The sequence below is a fragment of the Orcinus orca genome, chromosome 19 (assembly GCF_937001465.1).
Source record: "Orcinus orca chromosome 19, mOrcOrc1.1, whole genome shotgun sequence".
NCBI classification, from domain to species: Eukaryota; Metazoa; Chordata; class Mammalia; order Artiodactyla; family Delphinidae; genus Orcinus; species Orcinus orca.
The window spans coordinates 32,372,620-32,400,026 of record NC_064577.1 but is presented as its reverse complement, the minus strand read 5'-3'; the positions used below and the strand labels follow the sequence as shown (position 1 = coordinate 32,400,026).

At 51.6% G+C, this 27,407-nt stretch overlaps 1 protein-coding gene across 18 annotated transcripts in view; it reads right to left on the bottom strand.

The window, feature by feature from the left end:
- ENDOV (endonuclease V) overlaps nt 1-26,326 on the bottom strand; it is a 100,118-nt gene extending 73,792 nt beyond the window's left edge. For 12 of the 18 annotated variants that reach the window (XR_007473273.1, XR_007473272.1, XR_007473275.1 and 9 more), the window contains exons 1-9: nt 26,160-26,311; nt 25,671-25,842; nt 16,248-16,382; nt 16,001-16,040; nt 14,884-14,996; nt 13,948-14,016; nt 13,475-13,603; nt 10,892-10,965; nt 10,008-10,066 (exon numbers count right to left, since the gene is read on the bottom strand). Coding sequence is in view for 13 of the 18 variants with exons in the window: in XM_049701481.1 (XP_049557438.1) it covers nt 10,008-10,066; nt 10,892-10,965; nt 13,475-13,603; nt 13,948-14,016; nt 14,884-14,996; nt 16,001-16,040; nt 16,248-16,382; nt 25,671-25,842; nt 26,160-26,293 (925 nt within the window). In the remaining 5 variants the exon portion in view is untranslated. Of the gene's footprint in view, nt 1-429; nt 7,391-10,007; nt 10,067-10,891; nt 10,966-13,474; nt 13,604-13,947; nt 14,017-14,883; nt 14,997-16,000; nt 16,041-16,243; nt 16,383-25,670; nt 25,843-26,159 lie in introns of those variants that run through there. The other 6 variants (XM_033438695.2, XM_049701480.1, XM_033438694.2 and 3 more) reach the window with 6 other exon arrangements.
- Nucleotides 26,327-27,407: the final 1,081 nt, after the last annotated feature.

Below are 27,407 nucleotides of genomic sequence, written 5' to 3'. Positions count from 1 at the left end.
AGGAAAGCTAGAGCCGAGGCCACCCAGCGTCTGGGGCTGGCACCCGAGGCCAACATGACGGCATTGAGTTCAGCACCGTGGACAGCGGTGGCCTTGCCCCACACAGCGCTGCAGGCCCAGAGGAGCGAACAGATTTCCCACCCACCTGGGAGACCCAGGACAATGTGGCTCATCTTGAGGCTATTGACAGACTCCTGAAAGATGTCGTGGTGCCCTTGTGCCTCAGAAATAAGGACTCTTCTGGGTACTTAAAAAAGCCCCTTTCCAGGGTCTCCCCAGTTTCTACGGTGGGGCTAGGGTGGGGCTGTAGTTCTCAAGCAGACGCTAGATGACGCACACCACTATAACAGGAGCAGGAGCAAAACGAGGGTGGAGAGAGGTCCCTGGAGACGGATGTGAATCAGGTATACAAGGCAACCAAGACAGGTGGGCATGGGAGGAGTGGCTCTGTATTAGTTATGTTTTGCTGCATAAAAATATTATTCCAGAACAAAGGTCTATTATCTCACAGTTTCTGAGGGATAGGAACCTGGAAGCAGACTGGCTAGCTGGTCTGTCCCAGGGTCTCTCATGAGGTTGCAGTCAGATGACAGCCAGGGCCGGAGGGTGCACTTCCAAGATGGCTCCCTCACATGGTGACGGGCAGGTGGGCTCAGTTCTCTGCCACGTGGACTTCACAGAGCAGTTTACAACACAGCAGCTGACTTCTCTCAAAGTGAATGATGAGGGGGGAAGAGAGAGGGAGGGGCACCATCAAGACATAAGTCCCAGTGTGTTTTAGGCCTAGTATCAGAAATGACATACCCTCACTTTTGCACCTCCACTGGTCATACAGACGGACCTTGTTCAGTGTGGTCATAGGGCTACACCAGCCCCAGGGGGCCATATTGGAAGCTGGCTACCACAGGCTCCGAGAAAAAAATAAATTCAAGATGGCCTGATGCTTTGAATGTACCAAAAAGAGATTTATATTTCCATTGCAGGGTTTGGGAATAAGTAATGGATACACAGAAAATAAACCAAATCCAAAACATGAGGCAATTATCAAGTGCAGGAAAAACAAGAGGTTGTACAAAAAAGGAGATGTAATTACATTACATTACTCAGCTACGAACAGTACGTGCAAAGAAAGAATAACGCAGACATTGAATTCTGATTCAATGAAAATGAGAAGATGGGTGGAAGGAAAGTGTATGAGAGGCTATGTGAGAGGGAACAAACTCTCAACCTCCATGGCAGAAAGTCAATGGATAATTTCTAAATCTAAAAAAACAGAAAAACAAAAAAGAGAAAGGCAGCATTAGCATGTTATTTAGAAGTAAATATGAAAAACCCCCACACTAAAGAAAACTAAAATAACAAAATTTTGCCTCTGAGCAGGGGAAGTCAGGAGAGGAGAGGGGTGAGTGAATGAGGAGCTACTGGGTTTTCGTTACAAGTCTTATAGAACTATTTGACTATTTAAACTATGTACGTTTATAACCTCGATTAAAAATCAAACAAACACCAAAACACCACTGCAATTTAAGTAACTAAAAGACAAAACTACTCCAGCCTGCTCTCTACTCCCAGCTCTCTATCAGGCCCCTGCAGCCCCAAGGAAGGGCCTAGGGAGCTGTCTCCTCTTCCAGGGCAGGACACCCCGTGTGCTGGAGTCGGGTCTGGATCCTTCCTCCCCTGCCCCACCACGGGCCTCCAGCGGCCTCCCCCAGTATCTTTCTCTCTGAGTCCCTCCAGGTCGCCTTGCCTATCTGTCTTGGGACCGCATCCTTCTTCCATTAGCCCACCTCTCACCTTCCCTGCCCTGTTCCCAGGTCTTCTCCCGGTTGGGTGGAGAGCAACCAGACTGGGGAGGACCCAGCCCTGTCCACAAGCAACAGCTGTGCCCTGGCCCCTCTGGCCTGCACTCCCTACCCCGCCTCCAGTGCCGCCCATTGTGGTAGGAAACGGAGAAGTTGCTCCTGCTTCCCAGGGAGGTGAATTGGGGATAGCGGGCCATGCTCCATCATTTCCCTGACACCTCTCCTAATTACCCAGTGTGTTATTCATTTGGATGTCAGAGCTGCCGCATGCCTGTGCCTTTAATTAATAATTTGGTAAAACTCTACTCAGGCCTGGCTAGGGCAGTGCAACAGGGACTGCTGGGGCTGGGCCAAACCTGCAGTGGGTGGGCCAGGCCAATGAGGACCCCCCACCCCCAGCCAATGCAGAGGCCTTGGGCGGGAAGCTTGGCCCTGCTTCCTGTCCCCAGCTGTTCACTCCAGGCCACAGAGCCCCAGGTGAAGCCCCTTTAGGGACCCTTCCAGGAGGAGGCAGGAATGCAGACCCTGAGGGGTGTGTGTGCACCAGTGACTGGGGCCTAAGTGGGGGGATTTGCTCCCCTGGAGCCCAGGCTGGCCCTTGAGCCTTGGAGAGTTGAGACCCCAGGAGCCTAGGAGGGGAGGGGAGGTGTTTTGGTCAAAGGGGCCAAGAAGCCTGGCTCAGACCCAAGCTCAAACAGGCCAATGCCTGTGATCAGAAAGTAGGGGGGCAAGGGAGGTATCCTTGGGACAGCTAGGAACATGGCTGGGCCTCCTCCTTGACCTGATCATAAAGGACTCCCAGCCCTGGGTGTCCTCCATTCCTGACTGCTCCAGGTGAGGGGAGCGTGGGCAGACTGGGGTCCTGGAGGCGGGTGTCCTGAGGGGCCAGGGTGTGACCTGCAATGGTCAGGCCAGCCCACCACCTCGTGGGAGCCTCTCAGGCTCAGCCCCTGGGGACCCAGGGAAGGGGCACAGAGGCTGCCAGGCTAACAGAAAAATCTATTTGGATCCAACTTGAATTATTGAGTGTTTCGAGATTTATTCTTGGTTCTGGGGTGGGCTGTGATCTGCGAAGATGGATATCATCTCGGCCCTATTTTTAAGGTTCTGTGAGAAGCCCAGATACCACTGCACTTAGGGCTCCTGTGCAGCCTTCTGCAGGGTAGAGCCTCTGGGGGTGGGGGGTAGAGGTGGGCAGGACATGCCACCCCCAAGCACCCTCCCCATTCCCAATCCCACTGCTTTCCTGCTCTCCCATGAATGACCCCAGCCAGTAGGTCCCCAGGCACCACCTCAGCCCCTTCTAGTTGATTCTGCACTCCCCCAGCCTCCCCAACCCCTCCACATGAACTCTCAGCATGGTCCATCCCTCGAGATGCTCAGGGCTATAGCCACACCCACCACCCTGGGGTGAGCCAGGGGTCCCAGCAAGCTGCTGACATGCTCTACCTCTTCATCTTATCTCTGATACGGCCTTGGTGTAGCCAGTAGACAGGGCCAAGGGGCCAATGGCACTGCCCACTGCTGCAGATTCTCTTCCATCAGGCTGTAGCTGAAACTCGTCCCTTTAAGGTTCAGACGCCCCCACCTCTGCCCACAAGCCTTCCATGCCAGGCTTAACCCCCCCACTCAGCCAACCCAGGGTTAAACAACGTCTCTGCTATCTTCCAACTGGTTCTCCTGGAACCCTGCTCCCCCCCTGAGGTCAGGCCCAGGATTTATTGGGGCCATAATTAGTTTCTGATGGGGTGGGATTTACACCCTTTGGGGCTTCTGGGAAGAGCTGGAAACCCTTGAAAGCAGAGGTAGGTTGAGTCTTGACCCTCTGAATCTTGCAGGGGACTCTGCCCTCCCACTCCCCACTCAAGCCAGGGGCACTAACAAGTGGCATCTTGGGGGTGGGGAGAGGGCTCCTTAGAAAAACCACTCACAGCCAGACTAACCCACTAAAGTCAATAAGCACAATGGAGACACTACTACCAACCTTATTGAAATAGAAAGAAAATATCACAAACAATTGTAGGCCAACACATTAGATGATCTGCATGACATGGACAAATTCCTAGAAACAAACTACCAACTGATTGAAGAAACAGAAAATCTTCATAGATCTATAACAAAAGAGAGTGAATCAGTAATCAAAACCCCTCCCAACAAAGATAAGCACAGAGCCAGCTGGCTTCACAGGTGATTTTACCAAAGGTTTAACAAGAATCAACACCAATCCTTCTCAGAGGAGGGAACACTTCCTAACTATTCTATGAAGTCAGTACTACCCTCATATCAAAGCCAGACAAAGATATCACAAGAAAAGTACAGACCAGTATACCTTATGAATATAGATGTAAAAATCCTCAACAAAATACTAGCAAATCAAATTCAGCAGCTTAGTAAAAGGATTATACACCATGACTGAGAAGGATTTATTCCATAAATTCAAAAGTGGCTCAAAATATGAAAGTCAATCAATATAACACACCACATTAACAGAATGAAGGAAAATGATCATTTCAATAGGTGCAGAAAAAGCATTTGATAAATCCAACACTCTTTCACGATAAAAACACAGAGAAACTAGGAATAGAAGGATCTTCCTCAACCGGATCAAGGGCATCTATGGAAAACCCACAGCTAACATCACACTCTAGTGAAGCTTCCCCCTAAGGTCAGGCACCAGGCAAGGACGTCCACTCTCCCTACTTGCATTCAACATTGCACTGGAGGTTCCAGCCAGGACAACCAGGCAAGAACAAGATATAAAAGGCATTCAGATTGGAAAGGAAGAAATAAAAGTGAAACTATATTCACATAAGACATGATCTGATATATAAAACCCTTAAAGAACACACACACACACAATTAGAGCTAATAAATGAATACAGCAAAGTTGCCAGATATGATACAAAAATCAATTGTATTTTTATATACTAGCAATGAACAATCCAAAAATAAAATGAATAAAACAATTCCATTTACAATAGCATCAAACAGAATAAAATACTCAGTAATAAATTTTACCAAAGGACGTACAGGGAGGGCGTGTACAATGAAAATTACAAAACATCATTGAAAGAAATTAAAGAAGATCTAAATGAGTGAAAAGACCCTGTGTTCAGTGATTTGAAGACGTAATAGTGTTAAGACAGCAATGCTCAGGGCTTCCCTGGTGGCGCAGTGGTTAAGAGTCCGCCTGCCAATGCAGGGGACATGGGTTCGAGCCCTGGTCCGGGAAGATCCCGTATGTTGTGGAGCAACTAAGCCTGTGCGCCACAACTACTGAGCCTGTGCTCCAGAGCCCATGAGCCACAACTACTGAGCCTGCGTGCCACAACTACTGAAGCCCGTGCGCCTAGAGCCTGTGCTCTGCAACAAGAGAAGCCACAGCAACGAGAAGCCCACACACTGCAACGAAGAGTAGCCCCCGCTCTCTGCAACTAGAGAGAAGCCCGCGCGCAGCAACGAAGACCCAAAGCAGCCAAAAATAAATTTAAAAAATGAATTTATTAAAAAAATAACTTATTAAAAAAAAGACAGCAATGCTCTACAAATTGATCAGTGCAATCACTATCAAAATTCCAACTGCCTTTTTTGGGGGCAGAAATGGACAAGCTGGTTCTAAAATTTATATGGAATTTCAAGAGACCCAAATATCCATATACAAAAATTACCTCAAAATGCGTCGAAGATCTAAATGTAAGAGCTGAAACTATTAAACTCTTAGAAGAAAACATAGGAGGAAATCTTTGTGACATCAGATTAGGCAATGGTTTCTTCGTTATGACACCAAAAGCACAGGCAACAAGTGAAAAACAGATAAACTGGATTTCATCAGATTTTAAACTTTCATTCAAAGGATGTTATCAAGAAAATGAAAAGACAACACACAAAATGGGAGAACCTATTTGTAAATTATATAACTGAAAGGGGTCTGGTACCCAGGACATATAAAGAACTCGTACAACTCAATGACAGAAAGACAAACAACCCAATTTTAAAAATAGCAAAGAATTTGAGTGGACATTTCTCCCAGGAAGACATACAAATAGCTAATACGCACATGAAAAGGGGCTCAAGATCATTAGTCATTAGGGGAATACAAATCAAAACCACAATGAGATACCATTTCACATACACTAGCATAGCCAGAATCAAAAAGACAGATAATTACAAGTGTTGGTGAGGATGTGGAGAACTTGGAACGCTGTGTTGCTGGTGGGGTTGTAAAAAGGTGCAGCCACCACGGAAATCAGGAGGAAAATAGTATGGCTATTCCTCAAAAAGTTAAACAGAGAGTTACCATGAAATTCCACTCCCAAGAGAACTAAAAACGTAAGTTCACACAAAAACTTGTACGTCGATTCGCACAGCAGCATTATTCATCATAGCCCCAAATAATCCAAATATTCATCAGTATTCATCCATTCATGAATGGATAAACAAAATGTGGCCTATCCATACAACAGAAAATTATTTGGCCATAGAAAAAAGTACTGATCCATGTTACAGCACAGATGAACCTTGAAAACTCATGCTAAGGAGAGACTCCAGACATAAAGGTCACATACTCTGTGTGACTCCATTCCTATGAGGTACCCAGAATCGGCAAGTCCACAGAAACAGGAAGCCCATTAGTGGTTGCCAGGGGCTGGGGCAGGGGGGAGGGGTGGAGGAGAGTGACTGCTAATGGATACGGGATGAAAAGGTTCTGGAACTAGATAGTGGTGTGCCTGCACAAGATTCTGAATATACTAAAAGCCAATTAACAGTACGCTTAAAGATGTTAAAATGGTGACTTGTTACGTGACTTTAACCTTGAAACAAACAAAAACCACTCAGGTTTTCAGTTGTCTGTAAACTGATCTCAGGCTCTGTCTGCTTCTCACTGAAGCGGAGGGGATAGGGATGAGGGACCCCACAGCGGTCCATGCCTCAGCCCAGGGGGCCCACTTGACTCCTCTGGTCAGTGAGGAAGCAGTGGCTTTAAGCAGAGCCCCAGTCCCACCCCAGTAGGAGGTCTCGGCCATCTCTGTGCCTGTCTTAGAGATGGGTCCCCAGGGGATGCTGCTGCAGACATCACCCTGAGCCTCCCGGCACCATGGGAAGCTCTCCTGTTGGCATGTGCGTGGGGCAGGCATTGAAGGGGAAGGTGCCATTGGGGCCGAGGAGTCACGGTCCTTCCTGCCCAGCCCTTGCGGGACCTGCATTCTGGCGGCTTGGGGTGGTGGAAGGAGCTCAGTAGGAAATGAGGACCTTTACTTCCTGTTTCTCCCTTCCCATTGGTGCAGTTAGCACAGCCTTGCAGACTGAGGACCATCAACCTTGGCCCCTGTGGGCCCCACTTCTCCAAACCTTCTCACTTTCTTTGCAAGGACTGACTGCGTGCCAGGTTCTGTGCCACGGCCACTCCACACAGGGCTGCAGCTGTCCGGGGAGACAGCACAGGTATGATCCCCATTACAGGCTCGAAGCTTTGCCCAAGGCCAGTCAGTACAAAGCCGTCAGGCCCAGCCAGCTCTGCGTGGCTTCCATCCTGCGCTCCGAAGTCCCCCCCACCCCCTGGTCCTGATGAACTCTGGGCAGGGAGAGACCTGGAAGAAGAAGTTAGGAGGGCAGTGGTTGTGGAGCACCAGGCAGGGCCTGCGTGGGTGGTAGGCTGGGACTGAGTCTCCTGAGGGCCACCCTGGCACAGAGTCCTGGGCACCAGGCTCGGGGCACATCTGGGGTGGCTCAGCACCCTTGTACTCAGCAGGGGTGTGAATGAGGCAGCAGCTGCCTGGGACCCCAGGCAAGTGCCACTGTCTCCCTTGTCCTTGGGCAGCCCCCAGGACTATGGCTGCACTTAATCCAGCTGTGGCCCCCCGGTGGAACCCTGCCCAGGCCTGTTTGTGCCCAGTGACCATCAGGGATTTTAGGGAGATGGTTTCGCCATGGCCCTGTGCTCCTGCACACCTCAGACGGGACTCCACGCTGTCCCTGCCTCTGACCACTAACGACTCAGCGTGGCGCCCAGCTGGTGCTGGACGCCCCCCATCCTTCATTAACTGGGAACTGACTGTGTCACCGCCGGCAGGGACTCCACGTGGACCCTCACACTCAATCCCCCAACTGGACTAAGCAGGTGCTTGTATCCCCGCAAGAGAACAGGTTCCGAGAGGGAGGACCGGTCCCTCTAGGAGCTCCATCAGATGTCACATTCCACCTTCTATCCCAGGACACAGACCCGTGCCTCAGTCCAGAGGCAGGGACAGCTGGGGCACTGCCGGCACAGGGGAGCCAAAAGCCGCAGGTACTGAGGTGCAGGTTCTAAACAGGCACAGCATCCCAGAGCCTGGGGTGAGTGGGCAGAAGGCCCGGGGCCTGCTAGGGAGGGTGGGGTGAGCTGGGGTTCCCTGTGTACCACCGGCTGTGAAGAGCAGGTGTTTTTCTCAGTCTCAGGATTGGGTGGACAGTAGAAGCTGAGGTGAGAAAAAAGATGTGCAGCGAGGACATCTGGGGAGGACCACAGATCAGAACCTGGGATAGGCCTTCCTGCCTGAAGGAGTCCCCCTGAAGGTACCTGTGGAACATGCCGGAAGCTGCTGAGCCCAGTGGGCCATCCAGTGGAGCCCATAAGCATATGGGTGGCACCCAGCAGCCCACCTGGCCCCAGTAGGCCCTCTGTACCCCAAAGCCCCTTGCCCTGGAATGGCCCTGCTTCCTACTGCCATGTCCTGACTAGGGGCTACTACCATGTGGGGCAGCCCCTGGCCCCACCTTACAAAGGGTTTTGGGAGCACAGGTTAAGTGGGAGGGGAAGGGGGACAGCTGAACCCAAATAGCTGGCTGCCTTGCTTACTTGTCCCCTTTGCTTCTTCCATGAGCCCGGGCCCTGGAAGAGAGCTCCCTTCTCACTCTGAATGAAAGGAGAGATACCAGAGCGGGGCGTGGAAGGAGCGCTGGGACCCGGGGCCTCCCTGGGCTTCCATCCCAGGCTGTCAAACCATGACAGGCAGTTCCTTCTTGAGAGGCAGGATAAACGGCAAGAAAGGCTTGCCTCCGAGGATTCTTCACACCCCTCAGCAAAGATTCCAGAGTCCTTAGAGAACCTGGGGGTGAGCTGGGAGGAGGTGGAGGACTAGGGCTGCTTGGGAGGCACCCAGGGGCTGTGGGTGGGGCCGTGCGCCTCCCTGGGACTAGCTCACACCAAGAGGAGTGGCCAGGCAGGGCGCCAGAGTCAGGGCTGCCCTCCCACAGTGGAGACGCGTTTTGAGGCTGGGACTCTGGGTGAAGAGGCTGGCAGGGGGGGAGTGCGCCGGGTTGACAGGAACAGGGGAGAGCTATTGGCACTTGAACACAGTGGGCTGCCCGCCCTCGGGGCCCGTGGCCAGGATAGCAGATCCCAACACCCATCTCCTCGGGTACGGGTGCCAGCCCTCTGTCTGGCACCCCACCCCTGCAGCCCAGACTGCCCCTGTATGTCCCCCAACCCTCAGCCTTTTCCAGGCTCAGACACTGCTCTTCTCCCCTCCTCCTGGCCCTGCACGTCCCAGCAGCAGGCAGTCTGGAGACCGGCTGGGCAGCCAGGGGCCAAGCCTGACAGCAGCCACCCCAGTCTGGACCCTCCCCGGCCAGGGCAGAAGTGGCTCAGTGTAGCTGGTCGGCAGGGAGGGATGTGCTGGTTTATAAACAAACACAAAGTGAAAGCGGCACATGTACTCAGAGGAGCAGATGGGCAAGGAGAAGGTGTGCATGTATGTGCAGTCTGGCAGCTGTAAGCCCACCTGGGCGCTTTCAGAACAAAACAAAAAAACACCAGAAAATCCCCTATGAACTCTGAATCCCTTCCTGTGCTCCTAAGAAATTAACGTCATGTGCTCTCTGGGCCTGGCACTCTGCCATGTGAGCTCTGTCTTCCACTGAGCTCTCTCCAGGCCCCTGTGCCTCATGACCGTGGAATGGAAAGGTGGCCACCCCAGTCCATCCGAGCAGGGCTGTGCCTTCTGCGTCCCCATGTCCTCGGGCCAGGGTGCCCCACCTGCTGTGGGGGCCGCTCCCCCAGTCCCTACAGACGAGCTGGAGCAGGGCCACAGGCGGCCCAAGAGTCTTCCTGGCACCCAGCTCGGTGCCAGCCCCAGCCCTTGCCCTACTGCCCCTGGGCACCTGGGCCCAGGGCTTTCCGGTGTGTCCTGGGGTTTCGGCTGTGGGCTTTGAGGGGCCCGTCCTTACCTGCGGGCTCTTCTGAGGCTCCCTGAGGGCACGCCTTTGGCCTCTGTGCCTTCTTGCTCCTGGTAATGACATCAAGAAAGGACAGCATCAAACGTCAGAGCCCCCCTCGATCCCCAGGTGGTCCCTGGAAGCTGTGTCAACCTGGATCCTCAGGGGTGCGAGAGCCCAGGCCAGAGGGGGCAAGGCAGATCCCGACGGCCAGCCCCCACCCTTGGGAGAGTTCAGGGGTCCCAGCCACACCTTCCCACAGTTCTCAAAGCAGCTTAGCCAGGCCCAGGCCAGCACGGGCTTGGAGGAGAAGGGAGCACAAAGGAAACGCAGTGCTTGTAAGGACTCCTGGTGGGAGAGGATGGGCCTGATGTCCAAGCTGCCAATGGAAACCCTGCTATCTCAGTCTCTTCATCGGCAAAGTGATCACAGTGCCTGTCTCATGGTAAGTGCCGTTAGGATTAAGTAACCAGCCACTGCTGGCTGTGACTGTACCACAACATAGTGGGATGAGAATCACCGTGCACACCACACAGGTGAGGAAACAGGCTTTGAGAGCGTAAATGACACAGCAGGTGCAGAGCCAGGACATGAACCAGGACCACCTGACTCCCTCACCCTTTCTGTGGAGACCACGACATAAATGGACCAAGGTAAGCAGGGAGCGCCCTGGTGGGAGGTGAGCTTTGGGCTTTGGGGGTTGCTGGACAGTTCCCACTGAACATGGAGTCCACACTGGCCCCCAGCATTCTGCTGGCTCTTCTCCTGTCCCCTCAAGAACCCTGCGCCCCCTGCCTGGCCCTGCCTTTCTGGCCTGAGCCACAGCGCCACCGCCGAGAGGCCCAGCCACCAGAAGTGGCCCCACGGGGGCATGACCCAGCCACCCCAGCACTCACCTTTCTGGCCGCAAGGCAGGGGCCCCTTGGACTCCCAGGATCCTGCGGATGTAGTCTCGGGAGCGGATGTCAGCCTGAAGAAAGGGATGGCTCAAGTGAGAGGGGTGGCTGGGGTCCCAAGCTGGCCTCTGGATCAGTCCCCACCCGATAGGGTGGCCCCTCCTGGAAAAGCCCACGGAGGCCCAGCCTGAGGGAAAAGGAGCAGCGGCCCCATCATGCGTGGGTGCCAGGAGGTCAGGCCCTCTGGTTGGGGTGCTTGACAGCATGTCCCCGAAGGGCCTGAGGAAATGGGCTGGGTGCCTCGCTCCTATTTCAGTTGGCTTTCAGTGGGTTTATAGCTTGTGCTTCCCTGTAGGTTTTGCTTGAGCCAACGGTTTCTCTGCTAAAGCCCTCTTCTCTGAAGGCTGTCCTCAGCCCAGCTTGTCTGTCCTCACTTTTGGTTCATCTGGCTCCCTGGCTAGTGTCAGCTGCAACCTCTGTCCCTGGAGAAGTGTCTGGAAAGTTCTTCAGAGTCACCAGAATGAAAGGGGGCTTCTGGGCCACAGGCTGGGATCAGGGCACACCCTGGGGAGAGGGGAACAGGCCTGAGTGGGGCCCCCAGGACCTTGCGGCACAGGCTCTCCCCGTTCCAGGGGGCCTGGCCTCAGGGAGGCCCCTGATCCCGGCTCAGATGGCTCAGCCCCGCTTTGGGCTGTGTGACTACAGGACACAACAGCTAATCCCCCCGACTGTTTCTACTTAAGAGTGAATGGGCAAGTGGGCAGGGTGGGCGGCAGGGTGCTCCGGGAGAAAGGCCCGGGAGACGCGAGGCAGCACCTCCCGCCTTCCCCTGCAGCAACCGGTCGGTCCCGGCCTGGCCCGGGAGCTGGGGGCAGCGGGCCTGTGACCAACAGAGCAGGCCCTAAGCCGTTCTCTCAGCTTCTCCTCAGAGCTTACAGAAGTAGTCAGGAGGGCAAAGTGTACACAGGTGAGTGGGCCAAGGAAGAAGATGGACCAAGAGATAACCAGTGCCACTGGACAGGGCCACACCCCGTTCCTGGAAACGATAGGGTTGGTAGGCTCCTGGGTGCAGACGTCTGGCTTTTCTCTAGGGCAGACACACGGTCCTTGCTCACCTTTGAGGGGTTCACGGCACTTTACAGGGCATCCCCCCACCTGCAAGGACACAGCTATCATCCACTCTGGGGCAAGGCGAGACACAGAAGGGACAGAGACCTGCCCACCATACCAGCTCAGCAGAGCCCCTGGCTCTGAGGGCCTGCGGAGAAATCTCGGGTCGTCACCCCACCCACCACAAGGTCGCACAGGTGGATGGGAATGGGGGAGGAAAGGCTTCCTGGGGCCAGGACACGTCACAGGCTTTTGCACCTACGAACCCTGTACGGGGAGGGAAGGAGGCTGAGGCTGGTGGACACTTAGAAAGTCCACCCTGGAAGCCACCCTAGAGGCCTTGACTCTTCGCAGCCCAGAGAGTTGCTGGCAGGGGCGGAGAGCCACAGCCGCGTGCTTGCCGCTGCTGCCACCTGGAGGCTGCCCTGCACACCGGCAGCCGGGGGGGGGTCCCAAACCCCGAGGTGGTGGCTACGGGGGCTCTTGGGGTGGTCGAGGCAGAGCCAGGACCCTCAGGTTTGCAGTGTCACCAGGTGGTGCTGAGCTGAGAGTACCGAGCAGGCCTGTGGCACCTAGGCCAGGTTGCCTCTAGTTGATGCAGCACAGGCCTCAGGGACACACAGAGCAGCAGGCGACATACAGTCCCTGCTGGGAAGGCAAATCTGATGGTGTCCCCTCCCAACTCACATCCAAGGCCCTGTGGTAAACCTGAAGTTCTGCCCCCTGCAATGCACACAGGCTTCCGCCCGCTCACCCTCGCCAGGGCTCCAGCCACAAGTTCCTCTGAGTTTCTGGCATCAAACTCCTTCCTGCCCAAGGGCCTTTGCAAATGCTGGTCCTCAGGCCTGGACTGCCCTTCCCCCTCTTCCAGCAGGCCTCTCCCTGAGGACAGCTTCTCACAGATCCTTGCCTCATGGGCTTCCCTGGGACATGCACCTGCTCTGCACCTTGTCATGGCCAAGACCACCAAGGCGGCCCAAGGGCTTCCTGCATGAGGTTAGCTGAGCCAACTCGTTCACCAGAGTTCTGATCCCCCTGGGCCCCAAGTTAGGTGCTGGGTGCCTGGCGTGGCCACACCCTGGAGTCTCCTGATTTTATCCCTGGCCCAAGTCTTCCTCAGCAGTGCCCAGCAGCCCTGCAGGGGCCCCCCCAGCCGAGGACGGCCGCTCCCTCCCAGGTCAGCGGGGCAGCTTGGGCCTTCAGGGGCTGGCAGGCCACTCTGCTATTTGAGCTGACGTCAGCTGATTTTCCCGATGACCCAGGGTGCCAGAGGCTGAAAGGCTGAGTGCAGGGGCACAGCAGACCCCCGGGCTAGGCAGGGCAGGCCTCTGCATCTTCCAGGCCCCTCTCCTCCCCTCCGGAGCCTAGTGTGGCCCAAACTGACTCTCCCACAGGTGCTTGTGGACCCTCAGCCCGGGAGTACAGGAAGAGCAGGTGCCATGCGCTAGCCTACCCACCTGGCAGCCCACTCACCTGGCGCACGGGCTCCGGGATCCGAAACTTGCAGCAGCCATGGGTCAGGCGCACGGCTGCCTCCAGGCTCATCTTGTGGCCCACAGAGACATAGAGGGGCTTGGTGCTGTGGTCGTGGCTCTTCAGGGCCTGTGACAGGGAGGGTGAGGTCAGGGCACTGGGCAAGCTCTGTGGGCTGGAGGACTGACATGTCCTGGGCGGTAGGCGGGAGCTTGGGAGACTGGCAGCACCCTTGGGGCACCTTCCTGATGTTTGTCTTAGGGACAGGGTGGGGTGAATGAGGGCCCAGAGGCCCCCTCAGCACAGTGGGGGAGGGGAAGAAATAAAGATGCAGGGGCAGCCAGAGTGGCAGGAAGATAGGGAGAGGCGGACGGGTTCTGGGGCACGCACGTACATGGGTACTGACCCCAGGCCCCCTCTGGCCCTCAGCTGAGGGGTCTGCCTCGGTGGGGCGCAGGCCCCTGGCCACTCACCATGCCCAGGACGGTCCCGGAGCCTCCCATCAGAGGAAATGAGTCTCCTCCAGCCTTCAGGAGCCGTATCTGGAAAACAGAAAAAAGACTTGGAAAAACACCTTTCTTGGTGAAAGGCTTGAAGGCAAGCCTGCTCACCTTTAAAACCTGAGCAGCCGCTGGGCGAGGAGATGGAAGGGCCCATCGCGAGTGGACCCTGCGTCCAAGCGCGGCCTGCAGCACCATCTCACCTTGACGAGGTACTCTCCTCCCCATTCTGCAGCAGAGAAGAGGCAGCAGCCCACCCAGGCCCCAGTGCTGCAGGGTGGAGGCACCAGGCTGGTGCACACACAGGGCCACAACCCACTCGAGGCCACTTACTTCCTGCTGCTTTCTCTCCTGCTACAAATTTGAGCACTTCTGATTCAACCTGACAAACTTTTTGGAGTGGTGGTGGTGGGGACTGGCCCATTGGGTGGGTCAGGGGCCCTTGTCAACTCAACAAACAGGCACTCCACACAGGCATGGGGGAGCTGGAAGAATGAGACAGATGCAACTGACCCGTTCTCAGAGTTGGCTGTCCAGGTTAAAGAGCCACGTGTGTCACCAGCTCCCGCCAGAGGGGGTCCCAGAGAAGGGAGATGCCCCAGGCAGATGGGGGTGGCACGGCAGGTGGAAAAGTACAGAGTGTTGTACAGGCCCCGAATGCCCGGTCCCCGATACCTGGAGGCTCTGCCCCCACGTGGGGTGCCACAGCAGCACGCAGGCAGGGGTGGAGAGGAGGCAAGTGTGCACCCAGAGGCTGGGAGAGGAGCTCCGAGTCTCCCGAGATGACCCACCACCCACAAGGCGCGCAAAGAAAGCTGGTCTTCCTCACTCCAGGTCAGCAATCCAGGCTGGGAGGAGAGCGTCCCAGGTGGAGCTCGTCTGCAGCAGGGCGGACTCTGGCCCCCTCACCTTCTCCTTGTGCAGAGCGTTGTTCTCCAGCCCATCCACCTGCAGGAGTTTCTTGGCCACCCCGATGCAGGGCAGGTCTGTGACGACACCAAGGTGGCAGGCTACCCCAAAGCCTGTAGGGGCAGAGCAAGATGAGGCTGGGGAGGTGAGGCCATGAGCCCAGCAGTTTAGAGACAGTGTGGGGATGGGGGCCACACCAGAGCCTCGCTGAACTTTTCCACGTGAACAGAGGCCTGTCGGTGGGCAAGGACTTGTGGGACAGGGCTCTAAGCCCCACCCTGACCTCGGACGTGGCCCTCTACCCTGACTTCCGGGCTGGCAGGCTGGGTGGAGGACGACTCCCCCTCCCCCCCACCCTGTTCTGACAAGATTAGGAGCCTGATTATAATTAGTGTGCTCACATGCTTCACCTGCTTCTTTCATCCTCCCCTCCCCTTTGTGGCCACCTTCAGGCCTCTGCAACTCTGCCCTTAACTCGCCCAGAACTTTGGGACTCCTGCCAGGGCACAAGGATTGCAGTGACTGGGGGCCAGGCCCAGGGCTGGCCTGCTGGTCCTCCACTAGTGTCCAGGGTGGCTCTGGGCCCACAGGCTCCCAGGGCAGGGGCTAAAATCACAATGCCACCCCTTCCTGACTCCCTCTGCTGCCCAACCCCCAGGTTTGTATCTGAGGGTAAGACCGCCCCTCCCCCTTGGTGGTTCTCCCCGGGACAAGGTTCCAGCACCGAGGTGGGTGTGGGTTTCCCTGTGTCAGTGGGGAACAGGCACACCTGTCTGTTCCTGTTCGGTTTCAGGCAAGGGTCTGTTTAGGACACAGGGCAGGCCGCCAGTGGGACAGGCTAGCTGGGCTCAGGGCCTGAGACTTCTGGAAGCGTCAGGGCCAAACTGGATGTTGGTACCTGAGCTGAGCCAGCAGAGGCGGTGGAGGCAGGCAGGAAAGGGGCAGGAGTGAAGAGAAGTAGGGGCTCCTTACTAGGGGGCCTTGACAAGGAAAGCAAGGCCAGAAGGAGCTGCAAGGCCAGGCTGGTGGCAGAGGGCCTGGGGCCTGGTGCAGGTGGACTGCACCCCTCCTGGTCCCTCTCTTACAGCCCTCTCAGGGAGTCTTGGGAGCAGATTACCTCGGTGGTGGAGCACCCCATTTCCATCCACAAAAAGGACCTGGAAGAGCCACAGGGGAAAGTCACGGTCAGCTGAAGTGCCCCTCGCCCATCAGGTTGGGGCATCCCAGAGCAAGACGAGGGCCCCAGCTCTTTAGGTCTGATCCCTCTTGAGGCAAAAGCACTTCTCCAGGAAGCTCGTGGATATCTCCCTGCAATGGGGCGGGGCCTGTGGAGGGCCCTTCCTCTAACCCAGTGAGATACCTGCCTGGGGCATGAGGCGGGGCTCCTTCTCCCGCAGCTGCTGCACCGCGTCCACCAGGAAGGGCACCTCTCGGAAGGCCAGGAAGCCTGACACGTAGGGGGCTGTCAGGCTCACCATGCGACAGTCCTCATACATCACCTGCCACCAGGCACCCAGGTCACTAGGCACGCGCGGCCCTGGCCACCTCCCCCGCACCCTCGCATGCCCTTGGCCCTTATCTGACAATCCCTGTCACTCCCTCTGTCTCCCAGGCCCACCCCCAAGTCGCCCCCTTCCCTGCCTCACTAACTGGAGACAGGTGATCCACCCTGCAGATGGGCAGTGGGGAGTCAAATGCTGCCATTTCAAAGGTACTGGCCACACCTGGTCTGTAACAGGCCCTCCTCAGGCTGCCTCCCCACCCCACCCTGCTGCCAGGCTTTTTGGAGGCTCACAGAAGACAAAGCACAAGAAGCACCTGTGAATAGACACCATAGTGCCATATTAGAAGGGGCCTCCGGGAAGAAAAGGCCAAGTCTTCACAGAGGCTACAATAGCAAGAAGGGCAACTCTGGCTTTAAGAAAAGAGATTACAAATATTTCGGAAAAAGGACAGGCACGATCTCAGTGTGAGGCAGTTTGGAAGAGAACTGGGTCCCAAGGGATGGGAGAGTCCAAAAAGAAAAATTCTGAGGCTGCAAATAACCCCAGAGAGAGAAGAGGGGATACCCCTGGGGATGTTGTGCTAAAAGGCCTGGCTCACGCTGGGAGGAGTGGGGGCCAGGAGTCTGAGGCAGACCTGCTGGGGACCACCCAGAATTTTCACACGCTCTGGCAGACTCTTCTTGAAACTGAAAAGTCCTAACACAGCATGGAAGAGGAGGCCCTGTTGGTACTTGATTAGCATGTAACGACCCGCTCAGAGCACAGGACGACAGCCCTAAGCCCCTTAAACCTTGAGTTTTCATTACAGCCAGACCACCGGAGGTGAGAAAGTTTCCCACTAAGCACACATTCTCCAGAACCTTCAGATGTCCTGGATTGTTACTGACCATCCCACCCCCCCACCAATCTCTTGGTGATAGCTTTCAAAATCATACTTCCACCTCTCCCTTGAAGCCAGGTCATAATGACATGTCCCTAAATGAAAGAATTACTCTAATAGCATGGAGGAAGGGGCTCGTCCTTCCAACATTTTTATCAGTGACTCACAGGAAACTCATCAAACTGCCAATGACCTAGAGTGGGCAGGGTCCAACCGGATGACAGACCAGAGAATTCGATTCACAGTGAACCCGGCAGGCTGGAGTGCTGAACCCCATGCAACAGGATGACTCTTCACGGGGACATGCGTGAAGTTCAAGTGTGGCCTGAGTTCCCACAGGATGATGGTGGCTGCTTACGTTTGAATCCCTCTGCACAAGCTCCAGGAACCAGAGATCCACAGGAGAGGAGATGAACCCCCTCTACCCCATGCCCACAGCATAACTGGGAGACAAGCCAATTACAAGCAACGGTGTGCATCTACTGGCGGAAATAAACAGCCCAGACTCACAGAGCCAGCTCTGGGCCCCTCGCCAGAAAGGCAGGTGGGGAAGGGACAAGGGCAGGGGGTGTGGTGGGGCATAGTGGTAGGGAGTCTGATGGAATGAGACCTGGGGGGCAGCCCCAGCCTTATCAGGAAGATGCTGCTCTGGGGAGACACAGGTGAGCCCTGGGGGCTTGTGGAGAAGAGAGCGAGGCCAGAAGTGTAAGGTCCTTTGGAAACGAGAGTATCAAAGAATCAGAAGAGACACTGGCCGTCTTTGCTTCTGAAAAGGATGCCATTTATTGGCACGACGATACTTCACCGTCCCTCATGATTTAAGAAACCCACTGAGGCACCCAAACCCCTGGCCCTTGAGTTTCCTGTTTAAATACATTTTTTTTTTTTTTAAGGCCACACCGTGTGGCATGCAGGATCTTCCCTGCAGTGGAAGTGCAGAGTCTTAGCCACTGGAACACCAGGGAAGTACCTAAGTACAACTTAGAGTGAACAGAGAACTCAGAAGGCAATGATCAAACCTTGTGAGTTGATGAAATGCTGCCCCCAACCAGTTGTGCAGCAGAGGTAAGTTAACTAAACGCCAGACAGAGAGCACAGCCTGGCAGAAATAAAAACAGAAACACAAAAAAACCTGACAAGACAGAAAACCCAGCATATGCATGACTGAAAAAGAGAAACAAAACTATGGAGCTGAAATAATAAATATAACTAATACTTAAAACCACAAACTAAGAAACGTTCCAAAAATAAAAGAAGATCTGACCCCACATATTGAAAGACCCAAGTGGGAACTTGGGGAAACTGACATGGAAGTCAACTCAAGATGTATCTTAGTGAAGATCCACCAGAAGGCAGACAGCAGAAGCAAGAAGAACTACAATCCTCCAGCCTGTGGAATGAAAAACTGCATTCATAGAAAGACAGACAAAATGAAAAGGCAGAAGACAATGTACCAGATGAAGGAACAATATAAAACCCCAGAAAAACAACTAAATGAAGTAGAGATAGGCAATCTTCCAGAAAAAGAATTCATAATAATGATAGTGAAGATGATCCAGGACCTCGGAAAAAGAATGGAGGCAAAGATGGAGAAGATGCAAGGAATGTTTAACAAAGACCTAGAAGAATTAAAGAACAAACAGAGATGAACAATACAATAACTGAAATGAAAAATACACTAGAAGGAATTCATAGTAGAATAACTGAGGCAGAAGAACGGATAAGTGACCTGGAAGACAGAATGGTGGAATTCACTGCCATGGAACAGAATAAAGAAAAAGGAATGCAAAGAAATGAAGACAGCCTGAGAAACCTCTGGGAAAACATTAAACACACCAACATTCACATTATAGGGGTCCCAGAAGGAGAAGAGAGAAAGGACCCGAGAAAATATTTGAAGAGATTATAGTTGAAAACTTCCCTAACTTGGGAAAGGAAATAGCCACCCAAGTCCAGGAAATGCAGAGTCCCAGGCAGGATAAACCCAAAGAGAAACACACTGAGACACACAGTCATCAAACTGACAAAAATTAAAGACAAAGAAAAATTACTGAAAGCAACAAGGGAAAAATGACAAATAACATACAAGGGAACTCCCATAAGGTTAACAGCTGGTTTCTCAGCAGAAACTCTACAAGCCAGAAGGGAGTGGCAAGATATATTTAAAGTGATGAAAAGGAAGAAGCTACAACTAAGATTACTCTACCTGGCAAGGATTTCATTCAGATTTGACAGAGAAATCAAAAGCTTTACAGACAAGCAAAAGCTAAGAGAATTCAGCACCACCAAACCAGCTCTACAACAAATGCTAAAAGGAACTTCTCTAAGTGGGAAACAAAAGAGAAGAAAAGGACCTACAAAAACAAACCAGTAACAATTAAGAAAATGGTAATAGGAACATACTTATTGATAATTACCTTAAATGTGAATGGATTAAATGCTCCAACCAAAAGACACAGGCTCGCTGAATGGATACCAAAACAAGACCCATATATATGCTGGCTACAAGAGACCCACTTCAGACCTAGAGACACATACAGACTGAAAGTAAGGGGATGGAAAAAGATATTCCGTGCAAATGGAAACCAAAAGAAAGCTGGAGTAGCAATACTCATATCAGATAAAATAGACTTTAAAATAAAGAATGTTACAAGAGACAAGGAAGGACACTATATAATGATCAAGGGATCAATCCAAGAAGAAAACATAACAATTATAAATATGTATGCACCCAACATAGGAGCACCACAATACATAAGGCAAATGCTAACAGCTATAAAAGAGGAAATCGACAATAACACAATAACAGTGGGGGACTTTAACACCTCACTTACATCAATGGACTGATCATCCAGACAGAAAATTAAAAAGGAAACACAAGCTTTAAATGACACAACAGACCAGATAGATTTAATTGATATTTATAGGACATTCCATCTGAAAACAGCAGATTACACTTTCTTCTCAAGTACACATGGGACATTCTCCAGGATAGATCATATCTTGGGTCACAAATCAAGCCTCAGTAAATTTAAGAAAACTGAAATCATATCAAGCATCTTTTCCAACCACAACACTTTGAGATTAGAAATCAATTACAGGGAAAGAAACGTAAAAACCACAAACACATGGAGGCTAAACAATATGTTACTAAATAAACAAGAGATCACTGAAGAAATCAAAGAGGAAATCAAAAAAATACCTCGAGACAAATGACAATGAAAACACGATTCAAAACCTATGGGATGCAGCAAAAGCAGTTCTAAGAGGGAAGTTTATAGCAATACAATCCTACTTCAAGAAACAAGAAAAATCTCAATAAACAATCTAACCTTACCCCTAAAGGAACTAGAGAAAGAAGAACAAACAAAACCCCAAGTTAGCAGAAAGAAAGAAATCATAAAGATCAGAGCAGAAATAAATGAAATAGAAAGAAAACAATAGCAAAGATCAATAAAACTAAAAGCTGGTTTTTGAGAAGATAAACAAAATTGATAAACCTTTAGCCAGACTCATCAAGAAAAAGAGGGAAAGGACTCAAATCAATAAAATTAGAAATGAAAAAGGAGAAGCTACAATGGACACCACAGAAATACAAAGCATCATAAGAGACTACTACAAACAACTCTACGCCAATAAAATGGACAACCTGGAAGAAATGGACAAATTCTTGGAAAGGTGTACCTTCCAAGACTGAACCATGAAGAAATAGAAAATATAAACAGACCAATCACAAGTAATGAAATTGAAACTGTGATTAAAAATATCCCAACAAACAAAAGTCCAGGACCAGATGGCTTCACAGGTGAATTCTACCAAACATTTAGAGAAGAGCTAACACCCATTCTTCTCAAACTCTTCCAAAATATTGCAGAGGAAGGAACACTCCCAAATTAATTCTACGAGGCCACCATCACCCTGATACCAAAACCAGACAAAGATACTACAAAAAAAAGAAAATTACAGACCAATATCACTGATGAATATAGATGCAAAAATCCTCAACAAAATACTAGGAAACAGAATCCAAAAACACATTAAAAGGATCGTTCACCATGATCAAGTGGGATTTATCCCAGGGATGCAAGGATTCTTCAATATATGCAAATCAATCAATGTGATACACCATACTAACAAACTGAAGAATTAAAAACCGTATGATTGGACTTCCCTGGTGGCGCAGTGGATAAAGAATCTGCCTGCCAATGCAGGGGACACAGGTTCGATCCCTGGTCCGGGAAGATGCCACGTGCCACGGAGCAACTAAGCCCATGTGCCACAACTACTGAGCCCGCATGCTGCAACTAAGGAGCCCACCTGCCACAACTATGAGCCAGTGCAACCAAATAAATAAATAAATATTAAAACACCACCACCACCACCATATGATCATCTCAATAGGTGCAGAAAAAGCTTTTGACAAAGTTCAACAGCCATTCATGATAAAAACTCTCCAGAAGGTGGGCATAGAGGAAACGTACCTCAACATAATAAAGGCCATATACGAGAAACCCACAGCAAACATCATTCCCAATGGTGAAAAACAAAGCATTTCCTCTAAGATCAGGAACAAGACAAGGATGTCCACTCTCACCACTATTATTCAACATAGTTTTGGAAGTCTAGCCACAGCAATCAGAGAAGAAAAAGAAATTACAGGGATACAAATAGGAAAAGAAGAAGTAAAACTGTCACTGTTTGCAGATAGATGACATGATACTATACATAGAGAATCCTAAAGATGCCACCAGAAAACTAGTAGAGATAATCAATGAACTTGGTAAAGCTGCAAGATACAAAATTAATGCACAGTAATCTCTTGCATTCCTATACACTAACAACAAAAGATCAGAAAGAGAAATAAAGGAAAATTAAGAAATTAAGGGGAGGCGGGGCTGCTGGTGGTGGTGGGATGAATTGGGAGATTGGGATTGACATATATACACTAATATGTACAAAATAGATAACGAATAAGAACCTGCTGTATAAAAAATAAATAAATAAAATTTTAAAAAATGTATCTTAGTGGAAAAAAAAGTAAACAGCAATATACTGGACCCCCCCCTCAAAAAAAATCTCCACAGTAATAATAATCTACTATCAACAGCAACTATAACATAACACATGTCAAAGTTTTACAGATCAGAGAAAAATACAAAACCAGCTTTAAGAGACATGTGGGGACAACTGGGGAAATGTGTTATGAAATGGGATTCAGGTGGTGATGGAATAATGTATGTATATTTTAAGGTGTGATAATGACGCTGCCATGATGTAGGAAAATATTCTAGGACAGGTTTGCTGAGCTGTCACAGCCTCTAGGAGGCACTCTTGAATCTCAGTGCGCACACACACAGACTACAAAATCAGCTGAATCTTAAGCAGAGGGTATACGGGTGTTCAATGTATTCCTCTTTCAACTTTTCAGTATGTGCACACATTTTCAAGTTAAAAATCTGGGAGAAGGGATGAAATGAGAGAGTAGCACTGACATATATACATTACCAAATGTAAACTAGATAGCTAGTGGGAAGCAGCAGCATCGTACAGGGAGATCAGCTTGGTGCTTTGTGACCACCTAGAGCGGTGGGATAGGGAGAGTGGGAGGGAGGGAAACGCAAGAGGGAGGGGATATGGGGATATGTGCATACATATAGCAGATTCACTTTGTTATACAGCAGAAACTAACACAACATTATAAGGCACTTATACTCCAATAAATATGTTAAAAAAATTCTGGGAGAAGGAAAAATCAGTTGTATAATTAGCGTGTGGGCATGATCTAGTCAGTAGTCTCTGTGAAGATATGCAAGTTTCAACCTAAGCTGGCGTTGTGCATTAGGCCCACCAAACGGTTGAACCAAAAGGCTGAACTGCACTTGAGGTACTCGATTCAGTTCTGGGTGCTGGGTGTAAAAATGGGCCCTACTCACTGAGGGCAGGCTGGAGGACAAGCAGCAAGTGAAGGAGCTGGAATCACCTCAGTGAAACTCAGGAGAACACAGGACTGTCTTCAAATAGGAGGGTAGGAAAGGTTTGTCCTGTGCTCTGCACCTTAAGGCAGAAGTCACAAACAACTAAATTTCAGCTCCATGTGGAAAAGAACACACGAACCAGGCTTCCAACTATGGAACGGGCTCTGGTGTGAGGCCACGATTTGTCAGGGATGGTGAGGAAAGGATTCCTGGCTGTGCGAAAGGAGACCAGTGATTCACAGCCTGGCTTTGCTTTGGAATCACAGGAAGGATTGTTTAAAAAGGTAAATATCAGTAAAGGGAGTGGGGCCCTGGAATCTTTTTTTTTTTTAACAACTTTATTGAGATATAATTGACTACCATAAAATTACCTGAAGAGTATAATTCAACGCTTTCTGGTATTTACAGAGTTGTGCAACCATTATCATAATCCAATTTTAGAACATTTTCACCACCCCCAGGTAATTCTTATACCCATTAGCAGTCACCCTCCATCCCAATCCCTAGCCCTTGGCAACCACAAATCTACTTTGTGTCTCTATGAATTTGCCTATGGAATCCATATTTCTAAATGCACTTCCAGGCGACTCTCATTGCATAGATCCATGGTTGGGCATTTGGGAGTCATTGGACCAGACTATTCCAAGATCATTCCCTAGTCTAAGCTTCTATAGCACAGGATGACAAGTGCTGACTACATCCAAGTAGCAAGCACTCTGCTCAGTGCTGGGGCTCCAAAAGAAATACAGTATAACCCTGCCCTTCAGAACCTACAGATGGTGGGAAAACCAGAATATACCAATAACTTTTCTTTGAGGTAAGGGGAACTATTCAAAACTATTATTGCAATGAGGGGAGGAAGACTACTGCAAAAGGAGAGTGCTCCATTAACAGGCTGTAAGATCTGCGAGTACCTCCTAAACTGATAACTTTAATACAGTGTGAGAAGCACTGTAATAGCACATGCATAAGAAACAGGCCTAGGACAGAGACAAGGGGGTGGTTAATTCTGCAGGTACGGAAAGGTATAGAGCAATGGGAACAAGTGAACTGGGTCTTGAGAAGCGAGAAGTCATCCTCAGAATTAACAGTGGCTTAGCATTTAATTTTTGAGGGCTTACCACACGCCCATTATGCTAATTGCTTTCCATACATGATCTCAATTATTCCTCACCAAACTCTGAGTCAGGTATCAATATATTTCTGCTGAATTTTGACTAAAGGATCTTCCAAGTAAAGCATAAAGACGCTGAGGCAGGAAGGTAGTAGCTTTGGGATCAGGCAGAGGAGCAGGGAGGGGGAAATGCTGAAGCTGCAGAGCAGAGGTTTCCTCGTCAAGCTCTTCTTTAGCCAAGGCTTCCTGAGCTGTTGACTCCAAAGGAATCGTGGGCACGCTGTTCATTCATTCACGTATCTATTCGATCGTCTTCTATGTGTCAGGCATTGAACTAGGTGCAGAGGCTACAACCGGTGGGCAAGACAGCATGGTTCCTACCATTGTGGAGTTTACATTCTGGTAGGGGAGACACACAGGCCAATTCCATCCCAGTGTGATAAAGAGGAATGAGAGGGTGCTGAGAGCAACTCCTGGTCTTGCAGGACGAAGGGGGGCTTACTGGAGGACCTAAGAGATGAGGAGCAGTTAGCCAGGAAAAACATTCCAGGAGAGGAAACTTCACTGCTAAGATCAGGCAGGCAGATACAGCAAGGCGTGTTTGAGGAAGCCAAAGGCCTCTGGAGTGGGGAGTGGGTGAGGAGCGGGTGGTAGCCAGAGGTGAGCCTACAGAGAGTTACGTTAAGCAGGGGTCAGATCACGAACGGCCTTTATGCCTTGTCCGTGAGTGTCACTTTTATTTACCATGAGATCACAGGATAGGCACATAAGTGTCTTAAGTGGACTAGGTGGTGACCTGCTCACATTTGGTTTTTAGAAAAATTGCTCTGATGGCAGCATGGAGAAGGGACCCAGGAAAGATTCTGCCTGTCACCTACAGGAGAGGTGACGGTGGCACAGCCAGGGAAGGGACAGCAGCGATGCAGACAAGTGGATAGATAAGACTCCAGTGATTTTAGGGGGGAGAAAAAATGGAGTTCGTGTGTGACCTGCTGTGAGGGGTCTGAGAAGACAGAGATTTCCAGCTTGGGCAACTTGAGGGTGTGTTGCTGTGGGCCCCTGACATGGGGAGCCCAAGATAACGGCCACACTTGGAGATCATGAGTTTATTTGGATGTAAGTCACAGAATGACTTCAGTTTTTGTCCCCTATCCTCTTCTTTTCAAAGGCTTCCCAATTCATTAATGAACTCCCACGAAAGGAGAAGCGGGGTTCTACCCTAACACTGTTCCCTGTCCAGAGCCCCACCTCTCTCACTAATGCACCCCGGGGCCCAGCGTAGCGGCCCCTAGCCAGCGTCCCCCCGGGGTTACCTCGAGCTCAGGGTAGCTGAGCACCACCAGGGAGGCGCAGGCGCTGACACTGTCGCCCTTCACAAAGGACACATCCACGCCCCCGACCCTCTGCAGACCCGAAAAAGCGGGGTCCCGTTGCCACGCCTCCGTGTCCCGGTCCACGACAAGTGTCTTCAACAGGGCTTGCTCCCTGAGGGCAGAAACAGGTCCAGCGGGCAGCCCAGCCCAGATCCCCCCACCCCGCGGTACGGCTGCGGCCGGCCACACACGGAGCGTCCAGGTCCGGGGTTCGGGGCTCTACCCGGGGACCCTCCCGGTCTCACCCCCTCCCTTCCCTGGGACCCAGACGCGTCGCCGGAAGCTACAGCTCCCGAACGCCCTTTCGCCCGCACGCCGGAAACGGTCGCAGGCCCCCGCGGCCCCAAGCCGGGGATTACGAGGTCGGAGGTCCGCGGGGAACCTCGTCGCTCCAGTCCCCGGATCTTACGCGTCCTCTGGCCCCATTACCGTTTCCAGAGCGACAGCGTTTCCTCCGGCGGCCTCCCAGCCGCCTTTCGGGCCATGGCGCGGCCCTGAACGCCCCTTCCTGTGGCGTCACTTGCGGGGCGCCGCGCGCAGGCGCCGGACCGCATCGTTGCCATGGCGGCGCTCAGGTCGGGGTCCGGGACGTTGCCGCCTCGTGGCCTGAGGCCCTGCTGGGGACCAGCGGCTCGGGAGTAGCGGCCGCCGACCTCAGAGTCAGCCTTTCCCCGCAGCCGTGGGGGAAGGAAAGTTGTCCCTGTCCAGGGCCCCTGACGGGATCTGAAAGTTACACTGACAAACAGATCTGCAGGAGAAAAGCACGTGTACACATTTTACTGAATTTCTACACGTACATGACACCCTTCACCGGAGAGTGGAGACCTGAAGTGACCAGAGCGGGAAGCTTTATACCCTTTGGATAAAGAAACAATGAATTTGTGAAGAATTGTTAAGGCAGAGAGGTTTGGGCTGTGGGTAGTAAATGGTGAAACCAGATGGAGGTTTGCTCACCTTGGCCTTAAACGCCCTGTCTCTGGTGATGAGAATGTCTCTCTCCCTCCTGGTACAGGGAGGGGACCTTTCACGTGGGAGATTTGGAGTGAAAAATGGGAGAAGCAGGAGTGATTTTGCTGCTTCTGCCGTTTTCTCGAATTTCTCCGGCTTAAGATCAATACGCCAATGTGCCATATTTTGGGGTAGTGTGTCCTGAACGCCATCACCAAGCATCTGCCGCTTACATGACACCTTGACCTCCGTTTCAGGGACTCTTTTTGAGGACAGGACACAGTCCTTAGTGGAGCCAGACTCGTAAATTTGACCCGGTGGATCTTGGTGAGCAGAAAGACTTACTACGGACAACCTGTGGAACATTGACTGACCCCCTGCTCTTCAACTGAATGAGTAGTAATTCCATTCTCTTTGTGCTAGGTGTTGTGTGAGATGCTGGGGTTACAGCTTCCTCATGGTGGAACTGCAATTGTGTTAAGTGCTGGAGTGAAAATAATATGGGAGCATTTCAAGGTCTGAGGTAGCAAAGAGGTTGGTGTATTTGAAAGGCAGCCAGCTAGGCTGAAGTGTAGCGATTTAACCCGTGGTTTATATTCTACTAGGGGAATTAAGAGAAGTATATGGATAAGTAATCTAGTCTGAATATAGACCTCAAGAGGAAAATACAGGATTGGAGTCTGAGGTTCAGGAAAAGCTTCATATGGCATTTGACCACTGGCGGCAAAT